Below are 22,636 nucleotides of genomic sequence, written 5' to 3' on the forward strand. Positions count from 1 at the left end.
TGTGTTTTAGCTGCAGTCCGCTCTGGGGTTGAGTGACGTTAAACTGTCCTGGATGAGACTCCCCTACCGGGACATAACACACAAGGAGAAAAAAACAGCAAGGTAGGTACAGTAATCTATAATAACTGCATTAGGGTGCAGTTAATCAAATAAATAAACCATGATAAATCTCACTTCCACTGAAGCTCAGCAAGCTCTTTAGAATCTGCTGGAGAATATGATTATCACAATATGTATGTTTGATTTACAGGACTTGTGCTGATAAACGTTAATCTGGAGCCAAAGACTGAATCTTTCAAGCAGATGTTTATTTATGGTTTATTTTTATTATTCATTGATTTCTGTAATTTTTCCGGCTGCTGGTATATTCATATTAATTTTGTCTTACATGCTTCATAAAATGGGTTTGAACATTCTGTATATGCTTAAAGGAACACTCCGACATTTTGGGACTTTAGCTTATTCACATTATCCCCAAGAGTTAGATAAGTCCATACATACCTTTTTCATTTCTGTGCGTTCTGTAAGTGTTATTTGACTCACCCACCGCTAGCCTAGCTTAGCACAAAGACTGGATGTAAATGGATACTGTTAGCATAGTAATCCCAATAAGTGACAAAATAATGCAAACATTTTCCTATTTACATGTTGTGATCTGTATAGTCACAGCATGTACAAATAACAAGGCTATATGAGACAGAGACCATTTTTAATCGTATAAATACTGGGAACTATATTCTCACTAGGCGTAGGAGGACAGCTAACGTTACTTGGGCGGAGTGATTAGCGCAGCACACGAGACACCTTGTTGGTGGTTCCGTAAACAAAACAAGTGATTAGCTAGAAGTGACTAGTGATCATGGCTGACTTTGAGGAATTGTCAGACTCAGAGGAATTTTACTGTGTATCAAACCAAGATCCAGAACCATATAGTTTTGAGCCAGAATACACTGACGAGGAGTTACAAACTTTGGAAGCTGTAAGACAAGATGTCGAAGGGAGAATCAGAATGAACACAGAATGGTGCTGCAAATGTGGAACATGCCAACCTATGCCGACAGAAACCGAGTGTCTTTGTTGTAATGAATGGGACCGGGTATTGCCATCAATGTCAAGCCACGGAAGATTTCTCTGCCCTAATACACCCGGCAGTTGTCGTTTTTTTCCCATTGTGACAAGATCAACCTGAAGAAACCCCCCATGCCAAGTGAACCTCATGGTCAGCTGTCCACCAAGTAAGTGATTTTGTAATAATGATCACGAGCAGTGTGTTTATGACAACACAATAATAACAATAAAGGGGATACACGGAGCCCCCATTCACGTTATATTAATATAATATAACTACTAACGTTATATTACAGTAGCATGGCACTGTTACAGTATGGCTAATGTTAGTCCTCTCAAAACATAACGGAACACTTACCACAGCAACAGGTGATCCAATTTGTCCTGTCTTTATTATCGATGGGATGGCTGTATCCTTTAGCACACGTTTCATGGTCCGTGTGGGAACTTGCATTTTTTCAAAATAGTCGTCTACAGTAAAATGTTCAGAGCAAATAAAATACTTTGTGATGGTGTTTACAGATGTGTTTGGATCTATTTCCAGAGCAAGTAGCCATCGATTCATCAGGTCAGCGTTTTGGGTTGGAATTCTATGAAACATCATAGTATTACCTGGGGCCCGTTCTTCGTACGTCGCTTATTACATCCGAGATCAAATGACACATCCAAGATGATATCATCGTGCTAATCATGATCCGGGTAATTGGGTTCTTCGAACACACCTGTTGTGTATGATTAGGATCACTGGATTGAATTATCTGAGATAATTGCGCTTTCATGTGTTGGCTTAAAAGAGGATATGTATCGATACTTGAAACCATGATCAGCAGTGCAGCGATTGGCTGGTGGCAAGACGGCAATTTAACGACGTCATATAATTTAAAATGACACCCGACAAAAAACTTGACAAATTTCTGGACTTTCATAAGGAAACAGCCAAGCAAACAAAACTACATAAATGTTATAACAGATAGCCTACATGAAACAGATAATAGATACATGTTTTTATTTTATTATAATTTTTTTCATGATTCCCAATTATTTAGATTCGCAATTTATAATAGTTGTGCAGTCTTTACATTTTCATTTCAATGTAGAAATTATATATTCATTTCATTTTATATTTGGACACATTTGTTACGTGACAGCATTAATGAAAGTTTCTTAAGGGTCAATATCATGTTATCTGCATCTCCTGCGCTCATCAAGCCACTCTTATAATAGCAGTCTTTACTCAAAATAATGCACGACTCTATTATCTGTATAACATGTGTGTAAGACTCTAATACAATTATGCAGTACTAATTTTATGACAAATAAATATTTCAGTGAGTTAAACTGGCTGTGTCTATAGTAGGCTGTTACGGACTACACCTAATTTTTTATATTATTTTTAAATAATTTTTTTAAAATGTTTATTATTTTAAATTATTGTCCCTGGATCAGTACGATACTCTTGCAATAAAGTAGCGGTGGTAGCAGACATATTTTGAGTATCAGTTCTGATTGAAAAGAAGCAATCTAATCCTGTTTACATGAAATAAGCCTGCTCCCTATGTTGCTATGACAGCAGCTCCGGGATGAGCTTCGAAGAACCAAATGATCCAAGATCACGCCAAATCGTCAACATTCAAATCCAGCTAACTGAGTTAGCGAAGTACGAAGAACAGGCCCCCGGTCTCCCCTGTTTATTGTTGCAGCTCTTTACAATACAGCAAACACCCATGATTGTACACTATAAATTTACTATCTAGTAATTGCTGACTCTATTACTCCAACTCTGAGCGAACACTCTGCTCCTCACCACGGCGCGTCTCGGGTGCTGCGCTAATCACTCCGCCCAAGTAGCGTTAGCTGTGCTCCTACGCCTAGTGAGAATATAGTTCCCAGTATTTATACGATTAAAAATGGTCTCTGTCTCATATAGCCTTGTTATTTGTACACACTGTGACTATACAGATCACAACGTGTAAATAGGAAAATGTTTGCATTATTTTGTCACTTATTGGGATTAATATGCTAAAAGTATCCATTTACATCCAGTCTTTGTGCTAAGCTAGGCTAGCGGTGGGTGCGTCAAATAACACTTACAGAACGCACAGAAATGGAAAAAGGTATGTATGGACTTATCTAACTAAAGTAGCTGAATGTATCAGTGTACATACCGTATGTTTGTTATATTGTCATTTCATAAAGGAACACATGCTCATTTCATAGCAGTTTATCTGAAGGACAATTGAAATTACTCTCATTTACTGATAACTACTGACAATATATTTATTTTACTGAGATTGCGTGTCAGTTAATTTATTGCTATACACTTTTCATTAAAGCTTTAAGCTACATGATTATCTGGGCCCCCTTGTTTCAACCCTGAACACACAATATATGAATGTTACTGTGTTGATCATTAAAATGACTTTAATGCAAGACTCTGTTTCCCTCTATACTACACTTTAAACATTGAACAGATAACAGAAAGTTATATTTGAGATGAAATCATGTGCTATTTATGAAGTAAATAACAAATGCCTGATCCAAGTGGTATATTAAGCAAAAACAAGAGTGAAGATTGTAAGGAAATTTTAGCTCTTTGTTTTGAAGAAGAATCAAATCTAAAGCTTTGAATTTCTTTAACTGAACTGATCCAAATTTAATTAGTTTATACTTCAACGGTTTGTCCAGCGAAAATAAAAAATATCTTTACAATTATGTTCATATTACTTCATGGATGATGAGAATGAGAATACAAATAGCAGCGCAGGATCTGTGCTAATTTTAATCCTAAAATACACACGACAGTACTTCTTTATAAATGAAACAATAATTTACTGAGCTACTTTATTACATGGATCTAAAACCTAATGAACACACACACACACACAGTTACTGAAGAAGGTGAAACGGAATTTAATTGAAAAAGTCATTGTCACCCAAATCCACAATCACTTTCACTCACACAGTCTCTATGAAAACTTCCAGTCTGGTTTCCGCTCCGCCCATAGTACAGAGACAGCCCTGGTCAGGGTCACAAACTATCTGAAAACGATTTACTCATTTGCTGGCCATAACATTTCTGTCACATCCTCCATAACAAACCTGGGGGTTCGATTTGACCCCCACCTATCATTTTACACCCATATCCAACATATCTGTAAGACTGCATTATTTCATCTCTGGAACATCTCCAACATCTCCCCCCTCTCCTTTTCTGATTCAGAGAAGCTGGTTCATGCCTTTTTCTCCTCCAGGCTTGACTACTGCAATGCACTCCTCATCGGGATCCCTGGCAGGAGCCTGCAGAGACGGCAGTACATTCAGAACTGTGCTGCCAGGGTTCTGATGAGGGTGCGTAAATCTGAGCACATCACACCCATCCTCCATAAACTTCACTGGCTTCCTGTTAGGTTCAGGATTGAGTACAAGATATGTCTCCTGACCTATCAGTGTGTCTATGGTAGTGCACCAGTGCACCTCCAAGACCTCATCAATAGGCAAATCCCAACCCGACATCTCCGTTCCTTTGATAGCCACCAACTCCAGGTTCCCAAGTCCAACTCTGCACTATGGGAGATAGGGCCTTCCAGGTGGCTGCACCTAGTCTGTGGAATACCCTCCCCAACCACCTAAGGATGCCACAATCTATTGAGGTTTTTACAAATAATTTAAACACTCACTTATTTTGTATTGCATTTTCTTAAAGGGGGGGGGGGGGGGTGAAATGCACATTTTCACTCAATATCCTGTAAATCTTGAGTACCTATAGAGTAGTACTGCATCCTTCATAACTCCAAAAAGTCTTTAGTTTTATTATATTCATAAGAGAAAGATAGTCTGTACCGATTTTTCCCGGAAAAACACGACCGGCTGGAGGCGTGACGTGTGGGCGGAGCTAAAGAATCATGAGCGCCAGTAGGCTTTTGCGTTGTGAGCGTTTGGAAGTTGTGACATTACCGTGAGGAAAAAAAACCCATCATCCAAAACAAACCATGGCTAACAGTCAGATTCAGCCGTATATTTATGATCCAGAATCAGATCCCGAGGCTGAAACTGAATGAGAGCAGCAGCAGCAACGACTCACTCCGAGCGGGGCTCGAACCCGGGTCTCCGGCATGGGAGGCAGACGCACTAACAAGGAGGCAGAGATATTTTAAGCAGTTTTACTCACCGCCTGCGGTTCCAACACACTATTGTGACCCTTTTTCGTTGGGATTGCATCATCCTTAAGAAATAAACGATACGCAAATCCGTCGTCAAACAGGGCCTTGTTTGTAAAACAAGCATCTTCGAAATGCAGGAAACAAACAAAAACACTTGCACAACTCCGTTGATGCTCTGTAAAAATAAACTCCATCCACTGGTCCCTTAATGCTGTTTCTCTTTTGGTAATCTGTGCAGGGTTGTCTTGCCATGGCAACCAAAAACACACTTCTTTTGTGACTTTTCGCGACGCTCGCGCTCTGATCAGTGAATGAATGTCTGTGCTCAGCCTCTCAGTGCTCTGCTATACGGGAGCGCGCGCTCTTCCGGCAGAAGTGCCCTTAGGACCCATATAAGGAAATTCCGCTCCATCTAACGTCACACAGAGCCATACTCGAAAAAAACTTTCCGAAACTTGTGACAAACCGGAAGGAGTATTTTGGGAACAAAAATAATCCTTCAAACGTACAACTTAATTTTTGAAACTTTGTCCATGTTTAGCATGGGAATCCAACTCTTTAACAGTGTAAAAAACTCAGTATGCATGAAATAGCATTTCACCTCCCCCCCCTTAATATAATTCTGTTTTAATGCTGTTTTTGACTGTTTTTATGTTCAGTTATTTTATCTGTGCACCTGTAGCACTTTGAGATGTTCTTCATGTGTAAAGTGCAATATAAATAAAATGTATTATTATTATTATTATTATTATTATTATTATTATTATTATTATTATTATAATTGAAGTCCCAGGAGTAAGTTATATTTGTTAGATCACACTAAGAAAATTTACAAAAGCAGAGAAGTCTCATCTTTACTGCTTAGTTGATCATTTTCTGTTTCTAACTGTAAATTCATTTTAAATAAGTAAATTTTAAAATCATTTTAAAAGTAAAAATATGCTTATTATTTCTGTTATTATTTTTCTTCATAATTATTTTGCTTTGTTTTATGTAAAGCACTTTGAGTTACCATTGTGTACAAAATGTGCTATATAAATAAACATGCCTTGCCTTGCCTAAGGGAACCAACTCTCAGGGGACCATTTCTACTGTTACGGATTTTCCCCATTTCTCTTTCTTTATCCCCATCAAATGTTACTATCGATATATCATCTGATATCTTACGGACCAACTCGTCTGACGCCAGTCCAATACATGCTTCCTTGTCGTCATCTTCGCTCAGTTGCAGATTAGGGATATTATACAGTCTTATTATGCCGCTTTCATCATCGCTCAGATCGTCTACAGAATCAGTGAGCGCTTATTCATAAGAATCTGGATTGTCGAAGAAGTACTTCAAAACATTTTCGGTGAAACGGCCACGGTTTAGCTCGTCTGCGTTCATCTTTGCGGCGTACATTTTCACTGAATTTTGATATCAGCTAGAGCCGGCCAGAGCGCTGCATACTAAGTAGCCACGCTTCCCTCGGAGGGCGGGGGCAATAACAAAAGAAACAAAAGCCGGCTTATCCAGTATGGAAATACAGACAGGCAATGAAACGCCCCTACTGCGTGCTAGAATCTCCGACAAACAAGCTGATTTCAACCTCAAAATATACGCATTTAAATATACCAATACTACTATCTCAAACACGGAGAGGCTTCTTTGTGATCTCAACTAACAGATTCCGCAAAAAAACTAAAACCACCAATTTTGAAAAAAAAAAACCTGCTGCTTTCTCATTTTGCTCGAAAGTTGTACGATTGGTTTCTCTGGGTGGCTTGCACTGGTTCTCAGCTCCCTGCCTTCGTGCCTTTCTTCCCAGGGGTGCGTGATGAGCTAACCAGGTCATGAACGGCACTTTTTACAGCAGGAATCCGATTTGCTGGTTTCTCCATCCTCACCACTCTCCAGAGTGGTGCAGCTAGGTGGCATACGTGGTAGTTGCGATGCAGTTGTGTCCTAATACCACCTCCACCCAGCAGGGTGAACTTTGCTTCCCCTCCAAAGTCTGTAGGTACTTGTCTTGCAAGTGAAGTTTATACATCCCATGGAGAAGTGGCATTACTGCAGGTTCTTCCGGCTAAAGCACTGAGGGACCTGCTCGAGGGTAGTCACGATCTGGAAGTTCTGATAGAGCTCCAAGGGACGAAGGTCACTGTGTGTTCTCTGAGTCACTTGTGGTCTTGGAGCACCATCTCCAGCTGTGTCTGGTCGATATGAGGGACGCAGATGATGTTTGGTTCCTTAATGTGAACCTGCTTTAAAACAATATATATATATATTTGGGTTCCAGACAAGACTTGCTGTTAAACGGTTTTGGTTATTAGACGATTTTGCTGACAATTTGTTCTATAGCATTGATATTTTCTGATGGGATCTGGCAGCCGCGGCTGCATCTGTCATTTCTGGTGTGGAGGCAGGACCAGCCTATTGCATAGGTGAAATAGGCTAATGCTGGGGGCGCGCAAATGATTATGTTTTTAAGAAACAAATCCAGCATTACAAGTAAGAGTCCATGATCCACATTAACACTTCCTCCTGTGAAAGAGTCTATGATTAAACTGAACTGAGCTGGATAATGACATCACTGAATCCAATAATGAACTGCCTTTAACGGACATTTTGCATTATTGACACACTGTTTTCCTAATTAACGTTGTTCAGTTGCTTTGACAGAATCTTTTTCCTTAAACAGGCGGGTGTCGCTGTTGGACAGTGTTTTCTCTACTTCCTGTTGGCCTTCAGTTGCTAGTTGTAGCTCCGTGTAGCTGTTTTTATTTTTATTTTTCTTCTCTAGAATCTTTATCATACTATCACTCTTTTAAAGTTTTTTAAAGTGATAAAATATAACTTAATTCACACCATATTTCTGATATTATCGATCAATCTATTCAGATTAATTTTGATCGTTCACTTTTTTTTATATCCGTGAGTGCAGTACACCTGTAAAGCGTTAGCACTCATTAGCTTTTCATTAGCGTTTTCATTCGAACCTATTGCTGGTTTCTTTTCTCCTCTCCTCTCTCTCGCTCCAGTTTTTCACAAGTTCATCAAACAACCGCAGTAAGAATATTTCTCCCCAGGTTCTCCCCACTCAGTGATGCACCCACTGAGAAACCTGATGAAAGTGCTCTAGTTATTGGTGATTCTATTGTACGGAACGTGAATATAGAGACACCAGCCAACATAGTCAAATGTTTACAAAAAACACTTATTTGGACACATTCTCGAACAAATCTTATGCAGAGCTGCCAACAAATTCCTGATGAATTGCGTTTATGGCGAGGTCTCACTCTCTTCTGGTCGACATGTGTTCAAGCGTGCATTCCCGAGAGAAATGCTCATAAGGAGTTCCACCATCATGTGCGTCATTAGATCCATGATCAAACTACTGAACTTCTACAACCCAGAATTACGATTTTCGGCACAAAAAACTAAATTCATCCAAATTGGCCATGTTTAGCACGAAAATTCATCTTTTTAACACTGAACAACTCTGAATCCATGAAACACCATTGTAGCCCCCCTTTAAGCAAATGTGTGATACATATGACCCCTTGCTGCGGCACGAGGAGCTTGTAATATGCATTAATGCTGTAAGTTGCATAATGGAGGATGGTAGTCCAGCAGGGAAAGCATACACCCTTTCGGAAACTTGGGATGACGTCCAGTCTTAATGAAAATGCTCCATATAAACACCTCAGTCAGAAAAAAATTGCCCAAACCGAAATTATAATCTGTTGAAGGGGTGGGATAACCTTCTATACCTGAACTAAATTAAAATTCTGCCATGTTAATGTGTTAAACTGACTACTTGTATTTATGTAACCACATCAATAGTCATAGTCATCAGAATGGGAACGTGATGTCGGCAACACTATGCATTCAGTGATTAGTAGACACTGACATTACAGTAGAGACTGGGAAATAGTGGATGAAGAAGATACATTATACAATTATACAATAACACACATTAGAATGGAATCTGGAATCTCATGACCAGAGCAGAATCGGATGTAATAAAGGAGCAACATTACTGATTTTCAGCTTAGGAACAACACTGATAGTGAATAGCTCAATGAAAACACTTGACCAAAATGTGGCTGTCATTGTATGATTTATACAGATTCATAAACCCATTTGTAATTGTTGTGCGTTAGCTCGTTGCAAGCACTATCTGTGTTCATAAGCCGCCCCCTCGTGATTCATTTTTTAACAAAACCTGGTGAGAAATCGTGTATTTTTTTAAGTACAGAATTATTATTATTAGTATATATATATATATATATATATATATATATATATATATATATATATATATATATATATATATATATATATATATATATATATCAGAATACAATTCATTTCATTACAGAAGGTCTTAGGCTGAGGCTAGTTCCCATTGCTGAATAGACATGCCTATGTTGCCGTTTTCCAGTTTACCTCTCCATGCAATTAACATTGTGGATGTTTTTCAGCCAGCATCACTACAAAACTTAATGTTCTCATGCGTCACTCAACAGTATCAATAATTCTGTGTCACAACTGAATGGATGAAGCTGAATATCACTTTACAATGTTGCCCAAACGCAGCGCTGTGTGGGAGACTCTGCTCTTGCATGCAGCTGGCGGATGCAGTGTGTAGCACCACTTCACACTTTTTGGTGTAATTTAGAAACAGTGCCCTAATGTGGGGCAGGTTTCCCTTGTTTCCGATATAAACTCTCAACTCAACCGGTCCAGAAATGTCCCAGTGCTCCCGATGGCATTTGAGCGGTGTTTTCTCACGCAGACTCAGTAGATGATGGGCGGGGAAATGTTAAATGACAGAACTGACAGTTTCACGACTGTATGGTACACCATTAAAAGGAAACGATTCATGATAGTAAATTGCAGACTTGCGAGCAACAAACAAGTGGGTATGCCTATGGCCCCGACTACACTACTGGTGTGGTACGATAGAAGACGGCCTTAGTGTGTATGCGATCGTGTTCGGGCCACAAGACTGAGTGCACGAATGAACACTGGAGTTTCAAATATTAGTCTGTTAATTCGTTAATAACGTCTCATGTAAACAGTCCACCGAATCTTTAAATCTGAATGAAAACATTTTATACATGTAAACGTGGCTATTGAAATCACGTACTATAAGCCTATCTATAGAAGCCATAGAGTGATAAATGCGTGCGTTTGAAGCTGCGTGCATCTGAAACACTCACACAGCTAATGTGACATCAACCGTAGAAATAAACACCAGTGACATTAAGATTTTGCCGCTAATACAGTGAACCCCTATTGAAACGCTTACACGAGAATGCTTGTCTCGTTTAACCCTGTTCTCATGACCTTATCGGCGTGTCCTTAGAGTGATTGCATGCTCTAGCTGCGTATTGCTCCAGGTGTATAAACACAGATGTATAAATGCTGCTGCAAATATGCTTAATATTCGTTCCTGCAACCGATGCAACACAATGTTAACCACCAGGCAACATACACAGCGATATGGATTAAAAGAAAATTCACAATTCATTAAAAATTCACTTATCTTAGATGCGGATTTAAGACGTTCTGAAACAAACTGCAACAGTTTGATTTGCAAGCAGCGATGCGATGGAAGGGACACTGAACAATGGGAATTTAAATAGACCTCAGGCGATAGGTGTCAAGACTGGATTGGTACACGTCAGGAACAGCTGACTGTCAGCTGATGCAAGCATGACTAACGTGGCCTGACTGAACTAACGCAATGCTCGATATCAGCTCTTAGGTGATGAAGATGGTCAAAAGTTTACACACACCTTGCAGAATATACTTCTTCATCAGAGTAGTAATTGTATTTTTTATTATTATTATTTTACCTCTCTACCCTCTTACTGCTTAAATTATTAACATTTTGTGGATACTGCAAGGTGTATATAAACTTTAGACTGCAACTGTGTCTATTGCTTTCACTCAACTGAACCATTTATAATGGCTGGATATGTTTTAAAACAATTGTTCTTCTTTCCTCAAATAATTTTTTGGGACTTTTCCTGCCTCTTTGAATCATTATCCGTTCACACAGACTGTGGAAAGATGGTGTGCAGCTTCATGACATGTGAAGTTTACTTCCGATGGAGAGCTTCTGGGACATTGACAGACAGCAAGTTCTTTTTTTAATTAATTAATTTATTTAGACAAACTTGCATTCACTAATGCTGGAGTAAGATTTTAGTCTCATGTTTTGTACATGGATAGATAATTTTCTTTCTTTTTTGTATTAAATATGTATCATTTGTGTGTTAGTAATCCTATATGTTATGGGGACCAAATGACTCAAGTAAAGTAATACCAGTAAATTTTTTACTTGTGGACATTTTTAGGTCCCCAATGAGGAAACAGGTTTACACATCTTACAGAATGATGTTTTCCATGATGGTGAAATTAGCATTGTTCTCCAGACTCTTTCTAAGAAGTGAGTTGAAGTGTTGTAACTGTATAGTGTTGGGTTTTTTTTTTTCTTGTGCATCAGCAAAAAGCATTTTAGCATTTGTTTTAGAGATTGATTTGTCAATAAATGTAGAGGGGTTTATCATTTTGTGTTTTTGCTTTGATTGTAACTAGGTTATTAAGAGGTTATTATTATCATTATTATTTAATAAAATCCAGACTTTGCGTTGAGCTGTTGTGATAGTCCATCTTATAGTCACTAGTCCTGATGATTAGCACCTGTGAAGGTGATCAGAGTCCAAGGACAGGGCTTGTGGGAAATGTAGTGTAGTCAGTGTAAATGAATGGATGGATGTGTGTGTGTGTATTCAGTATTCAGGTGAAGGTGCCCTCTGCTGGCCAATCACCGGGTTCGTCTCCGTGACAGTACCTGTTGAAGATCTATGAAAGAAAAGTGTATATTATTTTAATGTTTAAAAACAGTAAATTGTTACATTATTTATACCACCAGAGGAAAAGCTTTGTGTGGGCTTTTTTTTTCTCTCTCCCCTTTTCTGTTTTTTTTTATTTTTTTATTTTTTTTATGTAGGATTATATTTTTGTATAAAAGTATACTTTTATAAAGTTATATATTATTAATCATAACAGTAGCGAACTTTGAGTACCTTTACCTCTATGTTTGTAGTTTGTACTGGAATTAAGTTAACTTATAGGTACAAAAGTGAATTGAGTTTAATAATTAAATACTTTGTACACTTTGAAGTATAGTCTCAGTAAACTACTAGTTAAGTAGTTTTATACTACAAGTATACTCATACATTTTACTGTAAGTATACTACTATGTCCCTATTTAGGTTTGAATTTGTATATATTTTGTTACATGAATATCTGAACATACCAAACATCCAAAAAAAAGAACAAGGAGATCTGCTTGTACAAACCTGATTCCAGAAAAGTTTGTACACTGCACAAATTTTGAGCAAAAAAGGAATGGAATAATTAACAAATCTCATAAACTTATATTTTATTCACAATAGAATATAGATAACATATCAAATGTTGAAATTTAGACATTTTGAAATGTCATGCCAAATATTGGCTCATTTAGATTTCATGAGAGCTACACATTCCAAAAAAAAAAAAAGTTGGGACAGGTAGCAACAAGAGGCCGGAAAAGTTAAATGTACATATAACAGCTGGAGGACCGATTTGCAATTTATTAAGTCAATTGGCAACATGACTGGGTATAAAAAGAGCCTCTCAGAGTGGCAGTGTCTCTCAGAAGTCAAGATGGGCAGAGGATCACCAATTCCCCCAATGCTGCGGCGAAAAATAGTGTAGCAATATCAGAAAGGAGTTTCTCAGAGAAAAATTGCAAAGAGTTTGAAGTTATCATCATCTACAGTGCATAATATCATCCAAAGATTCAGAGAATCTGGAACAATCTCTGTGTGTAAGGGTCAAGGCCGGAAAACCATACTGGATGCCTGTGATCTTCAGGCCCTTAGACAGCACTGCATCACATACAGGAATGATACTGTAATGGAGATCACAACATGGGCTCAGGAATACTTCCAGAAAACATTGTCGGTGAACACAATCCACCGTGACATTTGCCGTTGCCAGCTAAAACTCTATAGGTCAAAAAAGAAGCCATATCTAAACATGATCCAGAAGCGCAGGCGTTTTCTCTGGGCCAAGACTCATTTAAAATGGACTGTGGCAAAGTGGAAAACTGTTCTGTGGTCAGATGAAACAAAATTTGAAGTTCTTTTTGGAAAACTGGGACGCCATGTCATACGGAATAAAGATGACAAGGTCAACCCAAGTTGTTATCAGCGCTCAGTTCAGAAGCTGCATCTCTGATCTTATGGGGTTGCATAAGTGTGTGTGGCATGGGCAGCTTACACATCTGGAAGGGCACCATCAATGCTGAAAGGTATATCCAAGTTCTAGAACAACATATGCTCCCATCCAGACGTCGTCTCTTTCAGGGAAGACCTTGCATTTTCCAACATGACAATGCCTGACCACATACTGCATCAATTACAACATCAGGGATGCGTAGAAGAAGGATCCCGGCACTGAAATGTCCCGCCTGCAGTCCAGATCTTTCACCCATAGAAAACATTTGGTGCATCATAAAGAGGAAGATACGACAAGACAGTTGAGTAACTAGAAGCCTGTATTAGACAAGAATGTGACAACATTCCTATTCCTAAACTTGAGAAACTTGTCTCCTCAGTCCCCAGACGTTTGCAGACTGTTATAAAAAGAAGAGGGGATGCAAACAGTGGTAAACATGGCCTTGTCCCAACGTTTTTGAGATGTGTTGATGCCATGAAATTTAAAATCAACTTATTTTTCCCTAAAAATTATACATTTTCTCAGTTTAAACATTTGACATGTCATCTATGTTGTATTCCTCTACTGTGTAATAATGAAAACATGGATTCTAGGAGTGTAGCTCAAATATATTTAGAGTTTTTTAAAGTATAAGTCAAGTATACTTTAATGTCATTTTAAGTATATTTATGAGTACATAAAGCGCATTTTTGAGAAGTACACAAAAAGTAAACTTAAAGCATACATTCCTATTTTTTGTTTAAAATAAGTATACTAATTGTATATTTGAATAAAATTATTTTTCGTAAAGGATGTTAGCTGATTAGAATTGAAGATAGGGAAACAGGCAATAAAGAAAGTGAACAATCTGAAACCAGGGATTAGATTAAATTCTAATTACTTCACACTGCATACACACATGCTGTATTTGAAAGCTTCAAGTAAAGGATGTTAAACCCCAATGTGTCCGATCCACCTCATTCACTACACACAATACAAAAATGAAATACTGACAGCGAATAAGCAGTAAACTGTAACATTAAGTTTAATTACATGTGTGGGTTGTGAATGTGAATGATATTTAATTATTTGGTATTTTAATTATACTTATTACTCTCTCTCTCTATTTGTTGACAATATACAATAGCATAAGATGTTTTATAGTTCGTAAAATGTATTTGACTAAACAGTTACAGGAAGTTTCCGAAGCTTACTTCACATTATAAACAAAATATTATGAAGAAATTACAGTCAGTATATTTAGATTCAGAATCATTGTCTTGCCACATAATGAATGAATTAAGTGAGTCAAAGACAGTGTTGATTTCCAGAGTATTATTTTCCTTTACCACAACGACCTGTGAATAAAAGATAAGGCATTTATTGCATTGCATGCTTTAGTCTTTTTCATTTATAGAGCTTAGTTATCATAAAAATCACAACTCACTCGTAGCAGTGTCCACCTTCTGCTTGACTTCCTGTTTAGGGGTTTGAGACCAATGTATTGTCACGTTTATGAATCCTCTATCAGCTAGAGCAGATTCCACCTGAAAATAACATTAATAAGCTACTCAACAGAGATTGTGACAATACACTCAAATCTTCATAACTCAAAGAATGAATAAACCCTGATTAAAACAATGACATTACCTTTACCGTTGGAGCAACTCTGGAGCAATATCAAGTTATTAGTAAAAGTATTTGGTTTCCATATATGAATGGACAAAATTAAATCAGTGTAGAAAAAATCTAGCATGATGTTTCTTTCTCTCACCTGTTTCAAAATATTTTCTCCTACTGAAGTGTCAGTCAAATCAGCTCTGGAGTTAAACCGCATTTTTACAAACGATCTTTTTAAAACAGGACCTAGCAAAGATATAAACAAAATATAAAATATATAAACATAAAATATGTTTAAATATGCAAATTAATTAAGATATTTGTTCATTGAAACATATCAGTGTCTTTGTCTGTTGACCTTCTCCATAGACCTCCACCTCACACAGAGTAAGCATCTTCATGTCTCCAGGAATGATCAGATTCACGAAACGTCCCTCCATCCCATTACATGAGTAGCTGTAGGACTCACCTGCTGGAATAGCAGGAATAACTGCACATCTACAGATAGAGAAACACACAAGGGATAGAAAAACACTGCAATGCCTGCATCAATCCAATTTTTGCTAGATGTCTCATGTTCTTTTAGCCTCCAGTTTCTCACATGGGATTGTTGTTGCTGTTGTTCTCCAAAGAGTTTCCGATGTGAATCTCTGCTCCGTTTATTCGTTCTGCACAGCAGTCTTTTCTGTTAGTGACAACCACTCTACTTACTCGGTAAATATCACGCAGATCCACACTCCACCATGGGTTACTCTGACTAAGGGTTGAGGAACATCCCATATACAACTGCTGGAGACCTCGATTGCCATCAGTGGCCTTTTCAGGAAACCAGTTCTCAAATGTTGATGACTGTGAAGCAGCTCCATCTACTGCTCGATTTCCTAGAAAATATCATTAGAAATTCTAGATATGAAAAGATTCTGTATGAATTCTTGATTTTAGAGTTTATAAGATAATAACGTGAAGCAGTATAACGCAAGCAAGAGAGCTATTTTCCTGAATTATCAGTAAAATTGACCTAACTGTAAGCCCCTCCCCTTGATTGCAGATGAGCTAATGGCAGTCGAGTATCAGTTGAACTCTGATATCTGTAGGTTTCAGCACCATAGAGAAACATTGGAAGATCCTAAGCTTATGCCGCTTTATGGGGTTTATGCTTATAAAATTTAACTTATAACAGTGATTCCAGGTGTCCTGAGAGGATAGGCATTGTAATTTATTTTATTCTATTTCCTATACCCAAACAAAATGGAGCAACATGTCCCAAAGTATTCACCATCGACCCCAATGAAGACAAAAACTTTAATTTTCTGGTTGTCATACTCTCATTAAGTTACAATTTAGTCCTTGAAAGGACCTGTACTGCCCTGAAAGACAGCGGAGACCAGGACAACTAGATCCCAGATACAGATCCCCTGTAAAGACCTTGTCTCAGAGGAGCACCACACAAGACCACAGGAAACAGATGATTCTTCTGCACAATCTGACTTTGCTGCAGTCTGGAATTGAACTACTGGTTTCGTCTGGTCAGAGGAGAACTGGCCCCCCAACTGAGCCTGGTTTCTCCCAAGGTTTTTTTCTCCATTCTGTCACCGATGGAGTTTTGGTTCCTTGCCGCTGTATAATGAACATTATTAATCTTTGTGTGTGTGAGGGAGAGAGAGAGAGATGATTTGAGTTAGTGATTTATTAATATCTGTAAGCATGGCCGTCACTAGTGGGGTGAAAGGTGGTGACGATTATAGGGGATATGAGAGGGGGCCCCCTGGCAACCTCAACCGACTGGCTGTGGCCAGCATAAAAAGATGCTCAGGACAGTTCACGGACCACTGCTTCGCATCGTCATGAAAGCGTATCTTTTTCACGTTTTTTAAAGCCTTGCCACTTGTCAATTTAAACAATAAAGAATCCAAAAACAAGACGCGGAATATCTGAAAAGAGTAGCTGGTTACTCGCGCGCTGTGTTCAGTGCAGAGAGAGAGAGAGAGAGAGAGAGCCGTGAAATTGATAAAAATTGTCTATCTATCTATCTATCTATCTATCTATATATCTATCTATCTATATCTCTCTCTCTCTCACTCTCTCTCTCTCTCTCTCTCTATATATATATATATATATAATTGGGACCAAAAATTATTCAGCACCTTACAAAGCACCATGTATTGCTTAGTTGTTTTATTTTTATTATTATTTTTTTTTTCTGAATTGCTAATGCAACCTTTTCACACCACAGTCTGAACAAAATGAAGCATTGCTTGGTAATTGGTCAACAAAGTATTGATAGTTGTGTAAATATTGTCATAATAATAGTTGTCTGTAGTTTTGGTTGATTGTAATCCATTACATACATTTCTATCAAAGTTATGACATCATCAAGACAAATTTGTTGTCATATTTTAAATAAGTGTAATAATGTGCGAAATGTTGAAGGTGCCTAATAAATTTTGGTTTGATTGTATATATAATTTTTACATTGGAGACTATCCAGTGCTATTTTACATTTAATTATTCGGTATCTGTACCTGGACACCTACAAACTTGAAAAAAACATAAACATTGTGTAAATAACACAAATAAATAAAAATGAATGAACATACGTATTAAACAATTTCAAACAGGGCCCACTGGTACAACCGTCGCCCGTGCCCTGCAAACCCAAGCTACAGCCCTGGCCGTGATAGAGAGATGATTTGAGTGAGTGATTTATTAATATTTATAGAGTGGATGTGTGTGCACGTTTATACGTTTATGGTTGTGCTTGCAAGTTTAATTAATTAATTAATTAATTAATTTTTTTGTTAAGGTTAGGGTTATGGTTGGGTTTGCAACTGTATGATTTTTTTTTTTTTTCTATTATGCACCCCCATAAATTATCCACAGGCTTTTCACACTAAGAGAAGACCAATTATTAGATAATGTAATGTGCACATGCTACTGCCAATAAAGCTGACATATCCTTATAATCAGTGAACCATTCACAATGCATTCCACTCTCAAACAAATACATTTGATACTGCTCACAAACTGTATTTTAATGCAGCCAAATTCTCAATAAATCTGTTTTCACTGGTATATATTTTTTGTTCGCCCTCTGGACTTAATTGTTTTATTGTTTTATTATTTATCTTTGATGCTGTGATGTTTTCGTGTATTGTGCAGTTTCTCTCTCTTCCCCTTTCCCTCTGCCAGTGTTAATTGGATGCAGCTGCAGGTGATTATGTGGAAGATGGAGCGTGCTTAAAAGCAGAGGAGGATGGCACTGCAGTCCGTTAATTGGTCGTTTGATATGTGGAGGAGGTTGCCATTTACTTTACGACCCCTTGTTTTCGGACAGCTAGGGAGAAAGAGGGGGATTTCTGTGTTTTGTTTGGGTTCTTTATTTTTTTAGGTAAGTTAACCACTATTTTATTTATTTTTTTTTTTTATTTTGGCCATAACCCCTTCTGAATAATCACACTTCCTGTTTCATATTACTTTGTGATTTAAAAGTTTTTTTCTTATAAACATACTCTTGCTCCGTCACTCAGGGCGGGTTAATGTTAAGATTCCAGTCCAGTCTGTGCTGAAACTCTACTGTCAATCAAAATATAGTGGGAGGAGCCTGTCTGTGTGATGTCATGAAGACAGGCATCTGAGATTGGTTTGATTTAAGAAAGGGGAAATGATTTAACGAGATAAAAAAAATAAAAAAAACAAAGGGTAGATTTTTATCATTATAGGGTTTTTGTGTACACACACACTGCCAACACACATTATAGTCCAAACAACTTGTAAAAGTGCATTTAGCATCTGATAAATCCTTTAAAGGGGGGGTGAAATGCTATTTCATGCATACTGAGTTTTTTACACTGTTAAAGAGTTGGATTCTCATGCTAAACATGGAAAAAGTTTCAAAAATTAAGTTGTACGTTTGAAGGAGTATTTCTGTTCCAAAAACACTCCTTCCGGTTTTTCACAAGTTTCGAAAAGTTTTTTTCGAGTATGGCTCTGTGTGACGTTAGATGGAGCGGAATTTCCTTATATGGGTCCTGAGGCACGTTTGCCGGAAGAGCGCGCTCCCGTATAGCAGAGCACTGAGAGCACAACAGACTTCACTGATCAGAGCGAGAGCGTCGCCAAATGTCACAAAAGAAGTGTGTTTTTGGTTGCCAGGGCAAGACAACCCTGCACAGATTACCAAAAGAGAATCAGCATTAAGGGACCAGTGGATGGAGTTTATTTTTACAGAGCATCAACGGAGTTGTGCAAGTGTTTTTGTTTGTTCCCTGCATTTCGAAGATGCTTGTTTTACAAACAAGGCCCAGTTTGACGCCGGATTTGCACATCGTTTATTTCTTAAGGATAATGCAGTCCCAACGAAAAAGGGTCACGATCGTGTGTTGGAACCGCATGCGGTGAGTAAAACTGCTTCAAATATCTCTGTGTTGTTAACTTAGCTATCGGCGCGTAAGCACATCAAGTAAACAACATGCGATGTTGTCATCAAACTGCACTTTCCACATGTACAGCTTAAAAAAAAAAAAAAAAAAAAAAAAGACGACAAAGTGGAACTTAGTCATTTTCCAAAACCGCTAAGCAAATATATACAGTTTCAGTACATACCACATAGAGACGCTGTTACTGATGCTGGTCTTGTTAAATTTCAGCCTCTGGATCTGATTCTGGATCATAAATATACGCTGAATCTGACTGTTAGCAATGGTTTGTTTTGGTTGGTTTTGTCCTCACGTAATGTCACAGCTTCCAAACGCCCTCAACGCAAAAGCCTACTGGCGCTCGTGATTCTTTAGCTCCGCCCACACGTCGTGTTTTTCCGGGAAAAATCGGTACAGACTAACTTTCTCTTATGAATATAATAAAACTAAAGACTTTTTGGAGTTATGAAGGATGCAGTACTACTCTATAGGTACTCAAGATTTACAGGATATTGAGTGAAAACGAGCATTTCACCCCCCCTTTAAACTACAGATTCAGTGACACATTCATAAAGACAGTGCTCACTTGTGTTCATTGCATTGTTACATTTTTTCTAACATTTTATGTGTAGATTCAAAATTTTATGTATAAAATGTTGATCTAATTATATTATGCAGATACATTATAAATATATCCAAATTAATATTTAGTGATGGAACAGTGCTCTACAACAATGAATTACCTTGCAAATACCCGTAGACTTCAACCTCACAGAGAGTAAGAATTTTCCCACCTCCAGGAATATGAACAATCACGTAACGTCCCTCAGTCCCACCGCATGAGAAGATGGCAGTGTCTCCAGAAGGAATAGTAGAAACTACAGCACATCTGCAAACAGAAATATCACCCATTATTGCTTTTATTAATTCTCAGCTGTAGCCAATGATACATGTGAAAAGTATCCCCACATAGGGTTGCTGTAAACGTCAAGGAAGTTCCCGACACGAATCACTGCCCCGTTTATTCTGGATACGATATCAGAATAGTAGCTCAGTCTGTTAGTTATGGCCACTCTGTTTACTCTGTATATGTTGATCAGATCCACTCTCCACCACGGGTCGGTCTGTGTGTTGGTGTGGGAACAGCTGCCACGTACACCGTCCACTGCATATTCACTATACCAGGTGTCATACATGGACGACTGCGTGGCTTTGTGCCGAAGTGCTGCATTCTCTGGAAGAAGGCCAGTAATTGAACATTTAGTTACAATATGGTCATAAACTAATATATATATATGCATATATGCTCCTCAAAATTAATTCCAAAGAAGGAAACCCTACAATTGCAATTACTATTACAACCTGTGGTACAAAGATGCAAAACAGAACAAAGATTTTATCAAAATAAGAGATTTTACCTTCTTGTCCATTCACAGTTTCTTGAATCAATAAAAACCCTGTATAAAGAGATGAGCTTCAGAAAAGCATGTTTTTCTGGTTTATGAGTTACCATTAAATTTGTTCTCCTTTACCAGGTAATTTATTTTGTTGTGGATGATGTTTTATTGATTTATTCGTGACTATATGATAATGTCATAAAACAAGCAGAATACTGTAATTTAAAGTGGAATGAGAAGACCTTCCTGTGTATCATAACTTTCTTGGCAGATCATTTACATGCAAAATGAGCACAGACTTCAAGATCAATTTGTTTTGTAAAGCAGAGATAGAAACTTAAAATAACAAAAACTATTCCAGTAATCCAGTGAAAAATCAAATTCACAATCTACATACTGAGAAAAGTATTTAATGAAAACCATGGAAACAGTAACATGTTCTGAAACAAAACCTTCTGTGGATCTATAAGTGCAAATTAAAATAAAAACACCATTTGAAAACATTTCTGACCAAAGGCAAACATAAAGGTGTAAATATTAGTGTGAATCAAGTAAAACAGCAGATGTTGTACATTACCCAGGAAGATCCAGGGGCTCTTGTAGAGCTTCCTCATGGCTGATTAAAGGTGTCTCTCTGTCTCTTAGGATGGAGAATGTGATATCAATGTTTTTTTGGAGGATGACCTGTTTAAATGTAAATCACATGACCAACCTCATCTCTCCTCCCATCTGTTTCCATCAATCACCTGTCTCTCTTTCTCTCCTTCCACTGGTCCATCTCTCTCTCTCTCTCTCTTTCTCTCTCTCACACACACACACACACACAGTGCCTGAAATCTTGCATCTGCTTTATGAAACAAGGTTTATGTTGGTAACAATGCTAATGTAATAGCTCTAATGTTTGTGTAACTACACACATGTAACAACTTACTGAAAGGTTTGTGTAAGTTCACATGTGTAACAGGACATTGGTAAAAACACTTTGCAATTTTAAATATGTGAACATGCATGATAGAAAAGTGTGGATTTGCATTACATGAATGCATCCATTGCAAAAGACAGACAGGCAGATAGGTTGTAACTATTCGCGACCAGAGAAACACAAGGAGAGGGAGAGATCCAATTGCAGGTGATTTATTAAACAAATGAGGGTAATCCAAATCAACAGTCCATTGAGACAAACAAAACAAAAGAGGGAACGGAACGGGAACTCGGAGGACGAGAAGGCAAGGGTAAGTCTCGGGAGATGAGAACACTGGTAACACGAAGGGTAAGGACTCCATACAAACAACAGGGAAAGACAGGTATTTATAAGGAGACTAATGACAAAGGATTGTCAGCACCTGTGCGATTTAATTGGAGTGCAATTACTGTGAAGACAGAACCAGACTAGAGGAATTCTAGTGCCTATGGTGAAGTGCCTAAGGGGAAGTGCGCTCACTAGTGGACACCCAGGGAAACAGAGACTGACAGCGTGACATAGGTGTGGTTTAAGTGAATATGGAAAAATCTTCTGAAAGTTATTTGAATGTATTTTTGAATGTAAAATATGTCAACACTGTTACTGTCACACAATTAAACAGAGCAGCACAGACTAATGAAACAAAACTGGACTGATCCCACATAACACTTCTCAACTCTGAAATAAAAGCAGTGTTTGTGCATCTGTGATTATTTGCTGGCATGTCATCATGAGGATGGATTTGATCTTTG

The 22,636-nt window shown here is 37.9% G+C and overlaps 1 protein-coding gene across 1 annotated transcript; it reads right to left on the reverse strand.

Moving 5' to 3' along the window:
• Positions 1–14,826: 14,826 nt before the first annotated feature.
• On the reverse strand, positions 14,827–21,537 carry LOC128017557 (uncharacterized). The gene is made up of 9 exons (XM_052602961.1): positions 21,501–21,537; positions 20,945–20,983; positions 20,496–20,760; positions 20,270–20,415; positions 15,713–15,992; positions 15,470–15,609; positions 15,266–15,357; positions 14,939–15,038; positions 14,827–14,849 (listed from the first exon to the last, which is right to left on the reverse strand). Exons 1-9 carry the CDS (start codon positions 21,535–21,537, stop codon positions 14,827–14,829), a joined length of 1,122 nt encoding a protein of 373 aa, XP_052458921.1.
• Between the last annotated feature and the right edge of the window lie 1,099 nt (positions 21,538–22,636).

This window comes from Carassius gibelio, chromosome A7, assembly GCF_023724105.1.
Source record: "Carassius gibelio isolate Cgi1373 ecotype wild population from Czech Republic chromosome A7, carGib1.2-hapl.c, whole genome shotgun sequence".
Taxonomy (NCBI): domain Eukaryota; kingdom Metazoa; phylum Chordata; class Actinopteri; order Cypriniformes; family Cyprinidae; genus Carassius; species Carassius gibelio.